The following is a 15,538-nucleotide window of genomic DNA, read 5'->3' as shown; positions in this document are numbered from 1 at the left end:
GTACAAGTGCACTGCCAATACTAGATCTCACAAATCTGACCACCAAATCAGGCAGTGACCACTCCTTTCGCAGTGCATGGATCCAAATAGGCCTATGCCTGAAAGTCACATCACCAGGATTTTATACTTGATAATTTTGTCTTCTAAAATGTAGAGACCAACATTTTAAATAAATAAAACTAAAGGGACTGAGTTACGAGAGTCGAGTTAGTTTAGGGTTGTGGTTTAACCAAGTCAAAAATATAAGGACTGAATTGCATTAAGTCAAAATTCAGCAATTGAGTTTTAACTGAGTTAGAACTATAAGGATCTAATAATTAATTTCTCCTTAAAACTAATATTTCAAAATATTTTCATTTATTTAAATTGTTTTTGTTTTATTTTATTTTTTTGGCCAAGAGTTTTTATTTTAAATTATTAGGAACTATTGGGCTTCAATATAGAGCCCTTACCCAGAGGACTCTGGATTCAAGAAGAAAATGTTTATTCAAAACTCCGCCTCTTGGTTGTATAAATTTCCTATACGCTTATATGACACATCATATCACATAGCACGGTTTACCCGTGGCCTTTTATTCAAAAAAAAAAAAGAAGAAAAATGTTTATTCAGAACTCTGTTCTCACTCTCATGCTATCTGTTCCTCCCCTCCTTCCCTTCCCTCTAAGATTCCTCTTGTTTCTCAGTCCTTCTTCAGATCTTTCTGTTATTCCTCCCTCCCTCTCTATTTTCTCCCCCTTTCTTTATTGTCCTGTAAAAAGTGCATTCCAAGTACAGCTACCCACCAATTATCCAAGAGGTAAAATTTAAACTAATATATGGGATTCTGGGCTTCTGGCTATTTTGTTTTTTTTTCCTGCTCAAATAGGACCAAAACACCCGGATGTTTCAAATACAGCTGAATCTATTATGTCTATATGCAATCAATCACATAACCTTGGAATGACAGGTATAATAGTTTACCTATAAAGTATACATTTATCGTTCTCTACACAAAATATTCTTTACCGTGATGAATGAAAAGCAGTCGTAAAGTAGATGAAGATCAGGAAAGAGAAACGAAACTGTACCTTATGTTGGAATTATCTAATAATAGAGCCAATTTTCTCTTATCCGGTTTAATTGTTTTTGCATGCCCTCCAAACAGATATCGCCTGTGACCCATCAAGAAGTGTGGAAAGTTTCCACCCTGAGTTGTAACAAAGACTTCACTATGAAGGCAAACCGTGTAATCAAGTGCAGCCAACCTAGATGAGTGGCCCTAAACCGGAAACACAAGTTAAAATAATTTACTTGCTCCCGCCAACATTCTTCAGTAAAATATAGTTTACCCTCTTGTGGATTGGCCCCAAACCAATTTGCCCCTTGTGGTTTAAAGTATTCAACATCACAATTCATTCCATTTCAATGAACTAACCAACAATACAGTCTCACTTTAACAAAATGTTAAACAAGGAATACCTTCATTATTTGAAAGCATGATACACCTTGACACTTTATGCAGTTCCTGAGATTATTACTGGGATTAATGGACATTTTTAACATCTAAATATAAGCTTAATACCAAATAAAAGGGTTGACACATTATGAAATTGTCAAAATTATAATTATAAGTGATATACAAAACCAAATTATTCATTATTTAACAATCAATTGACGATTCCAATAAAAAATGAAGATCAAAACCATAAAAGGAAATGGAAAAAAATGATGGGAAGAAGACACATTTTAAACTCAAAGAGTACAACTGATTTTGGGCCAAACCACGTGGGACTCCTCTATTAGGGTTTCACATAAGCATATTCAGTCCAATTACTCAATACCATGAATGAAGCAAGCTCTTCTGGAGTAGCTAGTGTATCCTTGGTTTGCAATAGTGGAAACATTTGTTTAAGGGGCGCCATAAACTTTTGTTCTTTATAAATCTTTCCTGCTGCAACATATACTGTGGTGGTATTATCAAAACCCATGCCCCTGAGCATCATCCCAACCTAAAACATAAAAAATAATGTTGTTGAATTGTGAAAATCTAAAAAAAGGAAGAAACAGAGAAATCATCCACTTATGTAAGTGCTATAAGACGAAGGGGATTTCAGTGTGCAGTACATCTTACTGGAAGTCTAGTTCTTGAAGAAAATATAACACACGCCCAATCGTAAAAGCCCATGTACAAAAATCCAGAGAGATTAGAGAGTTTTATTGTTCTTGACTTAGTCAAGAAAATTGAAGATAAGGTTTTTTTGTTTGTAAACTAATTTTAAGTAGAATTTTATTTTTCCCCGTTTGTAAAAATCTAGAGAGGTTGGAATGTCCAATCTTAGCCAAAAGAACAAAAGATAGACTTGCTTTTAAGTAAACATATTTTTATTTCTAATCCCACTTTGATTTTTCTTTTTAAGGTCGCCCAAGCTTAGCTTTTTTGTCTTCTGTTTTCAAACGGGAGCATTTCACACGCATAGATTGAAGAATTTTCTGTAAACCAAACCAGTGAATCCATTACTTAAAAAGAAATACATATCTATAACCTCACTGTTCATAAATAAATTCATAGGATTTTTCCAAATCCCAAATTGCCAAACAATTAGAATGACAACAAAACATTTTAATAACTGAGTTCGTGGTAATTCTATTGAATAATTAACAAGCATGGGAATTACATATAGCAGGGTATCCAATTAATTTCTTAGGTTATGGTTTCCAATAGAGTAATCAGTACAACTGCCAATGTAAACAACAAATAAGATGCATCGATAGCACAAAAACAAGAAACCTCATAGGTTATTAAGCTTTCAAAATATTCAGCAAAGATAAGGAAAAATTAAAAGGGGGGAAGAAATCAAAGAAAAGGAAAATTCTTTAAACCATATACCTCCAAAGGAGTCATTGGGCATTTTCCATTTATTCGGTTTGCACCAGGCTTGATTACTTTATTCTTTCTCCTGAATTTACCCCGCCAACTCCTTTCCCTAGCAATATCCATTTCACGCTTCTCTTCCTCCCCCCCATCATACTCACAACATGAAAATGCAACCATATCCTTTGTAGAGGGATAAACAATCAATAATAATTTAAGATATAACTCGACAAATGAAAGTAATACAAATATATTAGACTAGAACCTCTTCAAATCGAAGATGCACAGAAACATATTTCCCTTCACTTTGGGAGCTATATTTGACCATCCGATCTACCATGCTTTCTGCAAGTGTTCTTATAGGTTCTGAAAATCTAAGAGCTTCAAAATTGGCAAAGCACCTGAGTCCTTGGATTTTCGAAGGCACATTCTGAGCTAATCTGTTGGAGAAAGGTGCAATGCGAACAGCCCTGCAAAAAGGCACGAGTAAAGCCATCTAGTGAGCCACAGACAGCTTGACAAGGTAAATAGCTAACAAGTTTATCAAAAAAAGATAACAACAACAACAATACCACAATGGAGGACAAGAAACGTCTAAAGAAAGATCCATAACTGTAATATTTTTGTTAGAATGGACGTTTAGGAAACCATTATAGTATGTATCACTTAGCTTGTAACACAAAATCCCCCCTGCAATCCTACTTGTTCAAGAAAATTGAGAAACGCAATCAAACCTATACAGTCAACAATTACATGGACGCTCAAGAATTTACATTTTTTAGTTTCCAATGCCCATATGTCAGGTTGGCTAAGAAAAAGACCCATGTATCAGTTTCATACACATTAATTATCAAACTTATGAAAATTGAAAGATTCACAAATTGAATCTAGCAATTAGACATGATGTAATTCTTTGGCAACATGGATTGCTGGAAGAAAAGGAGAACACGTCAAATCAAACTTTAAATTATAGCAACCCTGAAGGGCACCCAAGTGGCATGGAGAACTAACCCATTTAAGCACCTCATAAAACATGTCATACTAACTAATGTGCGATACAAGTATCCCATCCTACTTCAATTTCCATCCACTGGCCACCCTTATAGAGTCAATGTTCCAATGACTATATTTTGCAACACTTCGCTTGATTTTTTTGCTGGTCAGAATACCTTCTGCAGGTAGCTCTTACCAAAGTTGCAAACCACCAACTTCAATACTAATTGATAGGCTCCCAAGTTTGGTGGAGAATCCTTCCCCCAAAAAATAGATATTGCGATGGGAGGACCAGTTCAATTAAGTATCCCATTCTGCTACCCCTTCTTTAAACATTTCAAGGTGAGAATTCTAGTTTATAGTGCGTATTATTACACTTAAATTAGTATTATGCTATTGTCTACTGCAATAAAGACCAGAGAAGTTCACCAAACAAATAAATATAAAGTGACTGGCTCATGCTTATATTAAAAGAAGGAAAACAAAACTGAAAAAGTTTGGTTTTACCTAGGTCAAACTTTGCAAACATCAAAAGGTGGATAGAGATGAAGTCAGAAATCATTTCTAATTTGTCCATATAATGAAAGATTTTAATTTCCATCCTAAAGTTTGTTAGGCATCTCATTTTACATCCTAAGTTCATATAACTTAGTATCATTGCTGAAACCACTTTCTGTCTTGAACAACTGAAAACAAACCAGACCAGTTGTACTGAAACACAATAAGGTAGAAAGGCACGCACCCCATTCCTCGAAGTTGTGGAAGCACCTTCTGAATATAGTGAGCTGGACTCGTCCAAGCTTTAACTCTAAGATTGACAATGTTACTTATGTTATTGTCAAAGCGCCCAAGTATGTCTTCTGGCAGTTGTCTCACCACATGCACATGATTTTGAAGTGCACTTATGAAGAAATCCTCATCAAATATGTCACCAAATTTGCTGCCAGACATTAAGATTAAGCATACGTCAATGTCCTAACTTTATAAAACCATTAATCTTTATGCATTGAAATTCTGGGAGATCTATCACCAATGCTAATCATCTAACAATGGACATAGAGCATGCAAAATGGTGAAACATGACCCATCTTACAAATCCAGGTTTTGAATATGTGAATTATGTGTTGCAAAGAAACAGTGAATCACATAAAGATATAGCAATGATGTATAGGAGCTGTAAAATATTAAGAATCAAAGAGCCACCACGTTAAAGTTAGCATTGCTATTATATAGTCAACAAAAAGAATTACCTCGAGTCTCGCCAAACACTATTGAAGTGAAATATTGGAATAAGAAGAGTTGCATTTAGTAGTCCAGCTACTGCAACAGCATCAGATATCTGAGAAAAAAAAGATGTTAGTAAGTGCCAGAACAAAACAGGCATAGAATACAAAAAATTTGATCAATCCAATCTCATGAAAATGCCAGATATTCAACTTTCAGTCTGCCACCGTAATTAAATTCAGAGCAAGATGACAAGTAGTCAAGCACTAGGAGAAACATAAGCAGAAAATCCTCAATGGAGATCCTAAATGTAACTAGTTAGGCATCAATTTCCAAAATACATGATAATTGAAGACAATCACCATCCATGCCACCATAATCTCTAGAGGAAGTATCAAGGATTATCTCTTGGGATTTATCCTCAAGTCATATCATGCAGATAGGAGCCTTATTCCAGATTGCTTTCAAACTTATCTTCTCATCTGTGGTTGTTTATCTTATAGTTAATCCCAGATTTCAGAATATAATAATATCAATAAAAAATGCAAGGATAGAGTGAATTTTTCTTCAGCCCCTAAGTTTTGCCTACCACCTATTCCATACCCATGTTGGAATCCTAAGCTTTGCAACTTCAAACAAATACACAGGAATAAATAAAATATTATATTCCATTAACTGACATACCGACAGGCGTTGTTGATTCAAACCACCATTTGCTTCAACTATGAAAAATCCATTTGACACTGGCAATTCTAAGACCAAAAAAAAAAATCACAGAAAAGTAGACGTTAGCTAATCCCTTCAAAAAGCTAACAAGACCAGAAAAAATTATTCAAGTTCCTGTCTTCCTGATCTAAGAGATAACAACTGCACTTTCAAAATACAGTGAATTCAAAGAATCTTCAAGACAACAATTGCACATCTGAAATAAATTTAATTTTCTTTAAAACTTCGTTAGAGCTATCAGGTAGACAGGTTTCCAGGATAGGGGAATTTATGCTGAAGATAAAAAAACCTGTTTTGATGACGCTTTTATCAGCACAAGGCTTCCACCCTTCCCTCATATTCCATGCTCTGAACAGCTGCATAATATCCATTTCATGGTTTTACATCAATTAACTCCAATCATCAATAAATATAAGGAGCAAACTATCAACCAATATTTCACTATCTACGATTAAACACAGAAGGGGAGTTCAAGAAAACCTCCAAAACTACAAAGACAATATTTTTAAATTCAAAAACAGATTAGTCATTATTGACATCATTTCAGCAGATTGAGCCCAATCTGTCCATTTTTTTTGGCCCCCAAAATGGCCAATAAAGGTAATATTACAATAGCAGTCTATATGGCCATCCACACAACCACAGATGTAGTACAGCCCTCAAATCAGTCATGTATGTGATGGTATCAGTGGATGAAGTATTCAAGGGCATGACAGACACAAGAAATAGGTGAACAGTGAAGATCTAAATATGCCCTCAAGACCAATAAAAGTGATCAACATTAATTCAGAAGCAAATGAAGTGGATCGCCAAAACCAACATGTTTCTGATAGCAAATTCTTTTAGATGTATATTTCCAAAGTTTTTTAAAGGAACTTCCTACCTCTGAAAAGTAAAATGGTGGGTAGGATCAAAAGTTGGGTATTTGGGCCCAATCAAATGAACCTTACCGCCAATGCGATCTTTAGCTTGACTTGAGCCCATTGATCCACATATAGTTTTTTTGAGTTAATTCTACCTCTTATCTTGACACCTAATTTTGCCATCTAAGTACTTCAAAATGCCACATGACCGAACCTGTGTAAAGCTTGTCAAGTAACGTTTTGTAACCAAAGTACTAGACTGATCATGAATGATCTCCTTGGATGACCATCTCAGAATGTTTTAACTTTCAAATTATGCCTATTATCCTTTTCCATGATATTATAGACATATTTTGGATAGGCCAATCTATTCGGAATTCCACACGTGAGATGTAGCATCATAAATTCATTATCTCTCTGTTAAAATGACCGTTTGGAAATTATACAACCTGCGTTTGTATATCCAAAGTTCATCATGTTTTAAGCACGCGTTAGCATGTGGAAAATTTCGCCCCGCCCTAGCAAAGAATTTTGTCTGTTACTTCCTCGTTTCACAACGACAAAAATCATCAACCAAAAAAATAAAAATAAAAAAACAACTCCAAAAACATGTGGCTTACAGTTTCAGTACGAGTTAGAACATAAATCCGATATTAAATCTTCTAGTCATCAGTGACCGCTTACATTCTTAACGATTAACTAGATTAATCATCAGAAACTCATGGACGCAGAAACACAAATACGAGATTGTGCCAAATTGTCATGACAATATCAAAAGGAAAAATGCCAAAATGAACAAGAGAAATGTTCCGTACCGCATTCACACTTCCATTATTGCTCTCGGACTCCATTAAAGGCCAGAGCTTCTCAAACACCTGTGGACTTCTATACACTGAGCCTGGGGGAGCACGATTGTGTACAAAAACAACCCCATTTTTTATACTAACAGCATCAAAATTCAACGAACCCATATACAACAACATCCCAGAAATATACAACAGGGGCGCAAACAAAAGCAGGCCCCGTCTTCTGAAAACTGCCGACATAAGTCCAAAGAGCAACTTCTCCAGTGTACGCTCCTTGGAACCGCTGATTCCACCACCGACAAACCCATTCGCCCAGCCATTGCTCTTGCTCCGGCCATGACGGAATCGAGGTGATGACGGCGGCGAGCTGCCGGACCGTGCTCCTCCTAAGCGACTATACCCATGCATTGCGGTAGAGACTTCAAAATTGTTGAAACCTCAATAATAAACTTACGATCCAGCACCTGATTCTCACAATAATATTCGATACCGAGCTCGAAAAAGTAAATTACAATACAAAATGTACTTTATTGAGCAATAGGAATTTTGCGGGAATTTCTATCGTCAGCTGCTTTTTACGTTCACTAAAACATTGAAAGCATAGACGAAGTCGGTATGAATGTATGTTCAATCGAACTCAATCTGTGGGAGAGAAGATTATTTCTAGAGAAACAAGCGACGACGAGAAATTCTCAGAGGCTGAAATTTACGGGAAAAAGAGCACTGCGAGGGGGGTAGAGGGAGAGAGAGAGAGCGTGTGTGGGTACCTGTGAGTGGTACAGTATCCACGAAGATGAGCACGATGTTAAAGCAATGTCGGGTGAGAAAGTGGAGCAATAAAGAAGATCACGTGCAAAGGGCGTGCCGGTTTTATAGAGAGAAGTTGTTGACCGTTGCAATACCGATGGATCAAAATCACCTAATAGTGGAAAATTGCATTTAGACATAATACAATGGGTAACTTACAAAATTTTCCTTAACTTTTTACCAGTATTTTCAAGATTAGTCCCTGCATTTTCAAATATAGAAAAGAATCAGTTTACATTGTTTACGAAAATTGATTAATTATAATAATTATATTTAAAATTTAAATTTTTAAACTAAAATGTTCTCTGAATTAATGTTTACTTTTTCTTTGATTTAATGATATTATCCATTTATGAAAGATAATATTAAAAAATGTAATGAATGTTACTTAAAATTTATATTTTTACTTATAAAAAATAAAAATATATAGTGGTTTATATTATACTCCCTCTATTAAAAAACATAAAATATTTTTAATTAAATTTTATTTTTTAATAAAGTAGTTATTTATTTTTAAATTAATTTTATCTTTTTATAGTTACTTCTATTTAATATGACATTTTACTTAAAATAAATATAAAATAATTTATTTAATAAAAAATTTTTAAAAAAATAAGCAATGATTATATCTTAAAAAATTAAAAATATTTTATATTTTTTAACATTCAGTCACTCAAAAAATATTTTATATTTTTTAACAGAGAAAATAATAAAAATGAAGGAAAGACATAATTTTTTTTCATTTCTAAATTAATCTAATCTAATTCTTTTTGTGAGTTACTAAACATTTAATTAAAATAGATATATACTTTAATTTAAAATTTTAAGAAAAATTTGTTTGAGTTTGAAAAATAGACAAGGAACCATAATATCAACAAAATTTTAAAAAGCACAACCATCATCATCATCAATCATCAATATAGTATAATATCTGGTAAAAAAAAAATCAATATAGTATAATAAGACATGGACATTGGTCCTGTATATTCTACAGATTGTAAAGTGAGCCATAGACATTATATACACACAAAAATTGATAAATTAAAATATAAATATCTATAAATTTACTATTTTCTCATAATCATTGTAGTTTCTATTTTTTATGACTCAAATGGCTTATTTTATGTTATTTTCTTTTATATTTTGCATTATTTTCTTCTATATAAAGCATCTAATTTTTTTATCAAGTAATATTTTGTTTTGTAGATGTGTAGTGTGTGTATAAATAAAATGAAGAAAAGATATACCTAAAAGAATCTGAACTTAATTATTTGATCTTTAATTTGAAAATATACATCTCCCCTGTGTGAATTTTAAGCACTAAAATATATTATTTTCATTTAAATATATACTGTCTCTGTTCAAAAATATAAGATATTTTTAACTGAATCTCACCTCCTAATAATGTAGTTACTTATTTTTAAACTAATCTTACCTTTCTATATTTTTTTCTATTTAATAAAGGTTTCACCTTAAAAAAAATATAAAGTGATATATTCAATAAGAATATTTTTTTAAAAAAAGTAATGATTATGCTTAAAAAAATAAAAATATCTTACATTTTTTAACATTCTATCTTTATCTATAAGTAAGCCATTCATTGCTTGGGAATCATGGCAAAAAAACAAATGTTGCCTGAAAAAAAAAATAATGAGCCATTCAGCTTATAAAATTATCTTAGATGTTGGGAAAAACCTCATATAAGAAAATTATATTATTTGCATATTACAAATGGCATGGTCCTTTATATAGTTGCCAGGTGTTAACATCGCTTCCCATGCTATGCATGGAACTTAAGTTTTTTTTGGCCGCCTAAAAAATATAAGCTAATATTTCTTTAAAATTATAATTATTTTTAAGACTACAATTTTTTTTGGCCAAAAAACTAAAAAAAAAAAAAACCGTTGAACCATGAAGACAAAAGCTATTACAAACTTCTTATGTATGACATGTTTTAGAAAAGTCGCTACTTAAATTTAGAAAAATATATAATCATTTAAATTTATATTTATAATTCTTCTAAAATTTAAAATAGAATAAATTTTTATTTAAATTTAAATCTGCACAAAGTAACATATCACGAGTATATAAAAATAAATTATTTTCAATTTTTTATTTTATTCTTATTCTTCAAACGAAAGATCTTTACAAATATTCAAAAAATATCTCAAATAAGTTTTTACGTTACCCATAAGCAAGTGAAAAAAATACTGCACTGGTCAAAATATAGTTCTTCTAAAATTTGATCGTATTTAAATTAAAATATATATATATATATATATACAGACACCAAATTTATAAATACGAAAATAACTTTAACACTCAAAAATAATTATATTTTTAATATATAATAAATGTGAAAGTAACTTCAATAATCAACTAAATGCTTTTTCAATGCTTGGTTCCAGCTCATACAAGTGATTTCTTTTCAAAATCACAGTTTTGGCATGTCAAATCCTAGGCGATTTTCTTTAGGAAAAATTTAAATAGAGTTCAAAGATATGACTTAATTATTAAAAAATTTTAAAAAATTTTAAAATTTCACTTTAATCAAAGGATAAAAATAAAAATAATTTTAACTATAAAAATATTAAAATATTCTTTACTTAATATACATGTAAAATAACTCTTGTTAACTTATTAATATCACTTGTAAATTACATTCACTGGTCAGACAAGCAATAACACTAATTATTAATTTGCAAATTTTACTCATTAAATTACTAATATCAATTGTAAATTACAAGACTTATTAGTAATTTATAAATACAATTGATGTCACTAAATTAATAAGTAAAGTTAGTAATTTAACAGTTAATATTATTGTTCATGATTGAACAATTGATGTTAAGTCTTGTATAATTATTAACATATTAATTTATGTAATTTATAAATTATATTAGTAAATTAATAAGTGAAATAAAAAATTAACTAATAATTCTACATTACAAGTGAAAGATACTTTAATCTTTTTACTGTTAAAATTATTTTAACTCTTATCATTTGGACAAATCTGAAATTTCAAATTTTTTTTAGATTCATTAATAATTAAGTTATATTCTTAATCCTTATTTAAAATTCTCCTTATCTATTAAAGAATTGATTTCCAATTGTCCGAAGAAAATAAATCAATTCTTCTTATCTCGCACCGTGCTTTTAAAATTTCATGATGAACTAGTTTTTGAATCGGCTACTAGCGCAAGTACACTACAATACAATGTGAATGTCCAATCTCATCATCTGCTTGCATCACATTGCAGCAATATTGACATTCTCTTTCGAAAGGCTTTCTGTAATTGTCGTCTTGGTTTTCTTGTTTTAACTTGTTTTTATTTTGTTGTTGGTCCATTAGTTTTTTTTTAATCTCTAGTTTTTATTTTAAAGACCTATTTGGTTATATATATATATATATATTTAAAGACTAAATCATTTGTGGTGTCTTAAACGAGAAGCAGCCCTTTCAATTATTTTCTTCAATAAAAAAAGTCAAACCCAGTAGGACCTTTTTAAAACTGGCAAAAAAAAAAAGGAACCTTTTTAAGAGTAGTAAAATTGTATCCTATGCCGTGGATATTTTTACAACAAAAAAATAATAATAAAATATTTTAAATTATATAAATGATAATTTAATATTTTAAAATATTATAATTCTATTGAATTTTTTAAGGACTTTTGTGTCAATAAGTCTTAAAGTAAAAAAATTATTTTATCTTATTGAAAATAACAAGTCTCAATCATAATTTTTATTTAAGAAGTAATAACTTTTATTTTGTGAATCACAATAGTTGAACAAAAAATTAAAATTGTCAATATAATTTATGTTATTTAAAAATTATTCCCAATCATAATTTTTATTTAAAGAATAGTAACTTTTATTTAAAAAATCATAACAACTGAACAAGAAATTACAATTTATCAATAAAATAAAATAATCTTTTAATTTAAAATTTATTGACACAGAAGTTTATAAGGACTTTGATGAAGTTGTGTTATTTTGAGAGATTAAATTATCATTTTATTATCATTTTTCTTTTTTGTAATGACAAACAAATAAAAATAAAAATAAGCATGAAACTTGTGTGCTTGCTTTGCACTGATTATGACTATAATTATTAATTATTAATTTCACATGAATAATGATTATATTACACATATACACATATAATAACTGTATAATAAATTTTGAATATCAGATTCCCAAATTAATCCTTCATTAATGTGACTCATTTACAAGTATAATGAGAATTTGATAATGTCGTATTTAATTATCATTATCATCATGATACGTTCGACTTTAAATTACTAAATCACCCTGATTAATAAAATTTACTATTGAAAACATTTATTGTTTATTTGAACAAAATCTCAAACTTCAATTTCATGAATCGTAAATAGATAAAGTGGTCAATTTTTCAATTGCTGTGGAGTATTTTTCTATAATTACAAGCGATCACATATCAATTGGGTGATTAATTTATTAATTTATCCGAAATCATATATACATAATTTGGTTGATTCACTTCTTCTTAATTTTTTTAGACTAAATCTGCCTAGAGGTATGAAAGGTAAAAGATAAACTTCATTTACCCTAGCAATTGAAAATTAAATTTTAACCACTTATTTAAAGAAAGAGAATTAAAAAATAAATAAATTTCATTCAATCCACCAATCATCCATCGGTTGAGTCTAAATATTTTTAACATGTAAGTTTAGATGTAATTTTCTACATAAAAGTGATGAAATAGAATTGAGAAATTGGAAATCTCAATGCCGACACCACTTTTCTTATTTAAAAAAAGTTGTTAGGTTTGGATGCAGTATCAACGTGCTTGCGTGCATGTGCAGATGTAGGACTATGTAAAAATCCTTCAATCTGGTTCGACCTAATTTGATTTGAAATGGTTCTGTCTTGTTTGGTCTAATATAAACATTGGTCCTTTAGAACTAACAAGATTAAAAAAAATTAGATATTTTTTCGGATTGAACTGGACAGAAGACTAAACATTTAGATCACTTAGTTCAATACGATCTTATTAATTTATTTAATATAATTATAATTAATTTATTTTTAACAAATGCTTCAAGTGTAATTGACGTTAAAGAGATAATTGCATGAAAATATATTGAGTTTGTTTTTAAATCATCGCTATAATGCAGTACTGTTGAAGTTTGTTGAATGTTGTTTTTGTTGAAATTATAAATTTAAATCATTTGGACTATAACTTAAATTTTTTTTCTTGTTATTGAAAATTATGATGGATTTATTATAATTATAAGTGTTTTTATTATCTTAATTAAGTTTATTAGGTTGAAATAAATTATTGCCTCTCATGAAGGAAAAAAAAAATAGTTAAGTGAGTACTAGACTAACAGGACTAGTCTCTCAATATTTTAGATTAAGTTCGATCCTGTTAATTTTCAGGTTATCACTGAATAAGACCGAACTATGAATTATCTAATTCAATATTTTTTATAAGAGATACTAGACTTTAAATTAGATTAAAGTTTAATATTGTTTAGTTTTTTTTGCATCCCTGTACAGAAGCATGTATCTCATTTTTTAATGAGGAATGGTGGATTAAAGGTATTTAAAAAAAAAAAAAGGAAGAATTGAGGAATTGGAGATGTGAATGTGGGCCAGGCTCGTGGGTTGAAAAAGAAATCAACAATGAACAAACAATGATGGGAAAGGTTGAAAAAACAAGCAATAATTGGAAAGTTACAACTTAGAATAGAAAGAAGAGTGCCACTAGGGATTTTCAGAGGAAAAAATAATAATAAAAATTAAAATTGAGAGTTTTATACTACAAAAGATTTTTCTAGAACAGTATTGATGGCAACATCTGTGGAATAATTCCTTTACAGTTGCTTTCTTCAGTTATCATTTTCTCTCTCAATGAAAAATTCTTGTTTTCTTGTAGCTTAATTTCTGACACAATTATATAATAATTAGACTGCTTTTCTTTACTGATAAGTACATTTATTAAATTTTCCCGTAAAAAAAATAGTGCATTTACTAAATTCAGGCCAGAAAAAAGCGCTACATGTATTAAATGAATATTTTTATAGAATTCCGAATATGCTGGGGTAAGGCGCGAAGCACGAACTCAGCCCATTAACAAGGAAGCTTCTATGAGCCAGTATTTTCAATTATTCAAATCATTATTTATATCTTATTAGTCAATCCCGTGTCTACTAGGCAACTTGACTCTTTTTTTCTTTTTTTTTTTCCCAAAACAATTCGTCCATGTCCATACTTTGACAAGCACTTGCTCCTCAATACTAATAACTAAAGTTTGCAATTGTTGCGAGAGAAGGCAAGTATTCATCTACATACCATTGTTTTTAAACATGGACGGTCGGACTAGTTGAATAATCTTTTGGAAAAAAAAAAAAACTATCTAATTCAATCACTTGACCTGTTTTATAGTTGACTTGAGCTGTTCTTGAAAATTCAAAGTAAAAACCTATGATTTAAAATGGTTGAACTGTTTTTACCGATTTTTAATATATACATATATAAATGTTATTTTTTTATTTAATTATTATGTAACTGATTAAACTATAAGATCCGTGACCTGTTAATTTTTTCAATTTATTGTTCGGTTCAACTTTTAAACATTACTACATACGTCTAAATCAAAGAAGGCCATACTTTGAGGTTGAAAAGGGGAGAGTAATTTTTTTTAAAAAAATCTAAATCGGGCTGCCAACTATTCGTGCAGAGGAATTTATGACTAAGATATGAGAAGAATTTTTTTTCTTAATTTCTAACCTTGAGAAATTTTTAAATAAACCAGATGTACTACCTCATATGTGGTTTGTCAAATTAAAACATGACACTTTATTTAATTTAATCCCACCTATCAACCTACCTATCATTTACTTTATTTATATTATTTTATTACATTATAAAGTGGACTTTGGTGGAGTTAAAGATTTTACTTTCGTGGTATTTATAAAACATTATAAGATTGAATGTTATAATAGATCCCACAAGATTGATGTAAAAGCTATTAGAGTATAAAAAGAAGTCCTACATCTAATATTAGAAGATAGATCATGGATATATAAATATAAAAAATATCTAACCAAATAGCTTAAATTATTTTTGATAGAGTATACAATCCTTCAACATTTTTAATACAAAAAATTTAATATAGTATCATGAGGCATTCATTGGGATAAAAAAAAAGAAAAAAAAGAGGAAAAAAATGAAAGATGAAAAAAAATCTACAAGACAATAAAAGAAGAAAAAAAGAAAAGA

The 15,538-nt window shown here is 30.0% G+C and overlaps 1 protein-coding gene across 2 annotated transcripts; it reads right to left on the bottom strand.

The window, feature by feature from the left end:
* Positions 1-1,043: 1,043 nt before the first annotated feature.
* On the bottom strand, positions 1,044-8,260 carry LOC129313689 (O-fucosyltransferase 9-like). Of its 2 annotated transcripts, XM_054956999.1 has the most exons (9): positions 7,474-8,258; positions 6,085-6,151; positions 5,754-5,821; positions 5,096-5,184; positions 4,588-4,785; positions 3,118-3,322; positions 2,868-3,035; positions 1,822-1,989; positions 1,044-1,259 (listed from the first exon to the last, which is right to left on the bottom strand). In XM_054956999.1, the coding sequence occupies exons 1-9, from the start codon at positions 7,870-7,872 to the stop codon at positions 1,044-1,046; spliced, it is 1,578 nt and encodes a 525-aa protein (XP_054812974.1). In that variant the 5' UTR covers positions 7,873-8,258. The 2 variants fall into 2 exon arrangements, with proteins under 2 accessions (XP_054812974.1, XP_054812975.1); XM_054957000.1 differs by lacking the exon at positions 2,868-3,035 and having other exon boundaries at positions 7,474-8,260.
* Between the last annotated feature and the right edge of the window lie 7,278 nt (positions 8,261-15,538).

The sequence above is a fragment of the Prosopis cineraria genome, unplaced genomic scaffold (genome assembly GCF_029017545.1).
Source record: "Prosopis cineraria cultivar Desert tree isolate PC_DT_omini unplaced genomic scaffold, ASM2901754v1 PC6, whole genome shotgun sequence".
NCBI classification, from domain to species: Eukaryota; Viridiplantae; Streptophyta; class Magnoliopsida; order Fabales; family Fabaceae; genus Prosopis; species Prosopis cineraria.
Note: the sequence above shows the minus strand (reverse complement) of the source record. Positions and strands in the feature narration are given on the sequence as shown.

What these genes read in the sequence shown, in the direction of transcription:
- LOC129313689 (XM_054956999.1), bottom strand. Translation starts at nt 7,872, where the DNA reads ATGCATGGGTATAGTCGCTTAGGAGGAGCACGGTCCGGCAGCTCGCCG. An exon ending in AGTGTTTGGCGAGACTCGAG is followed by an intron (nt 4,786 to 5,095) that starts GTAATTCTTTTT and finishes AATGTCTGGCAG; the next exon opens with CAAATTTGGTGACATATTTG. An exon ending in CCACAACTTCGAGGAATGGG is followed by an intron (nt 3,323 to 4,587) that starts GTGCGTGCCTTT and finishes GCCTTTTTGCAG; the next exon opens with GGCTGTTCGCATTGCACCTT.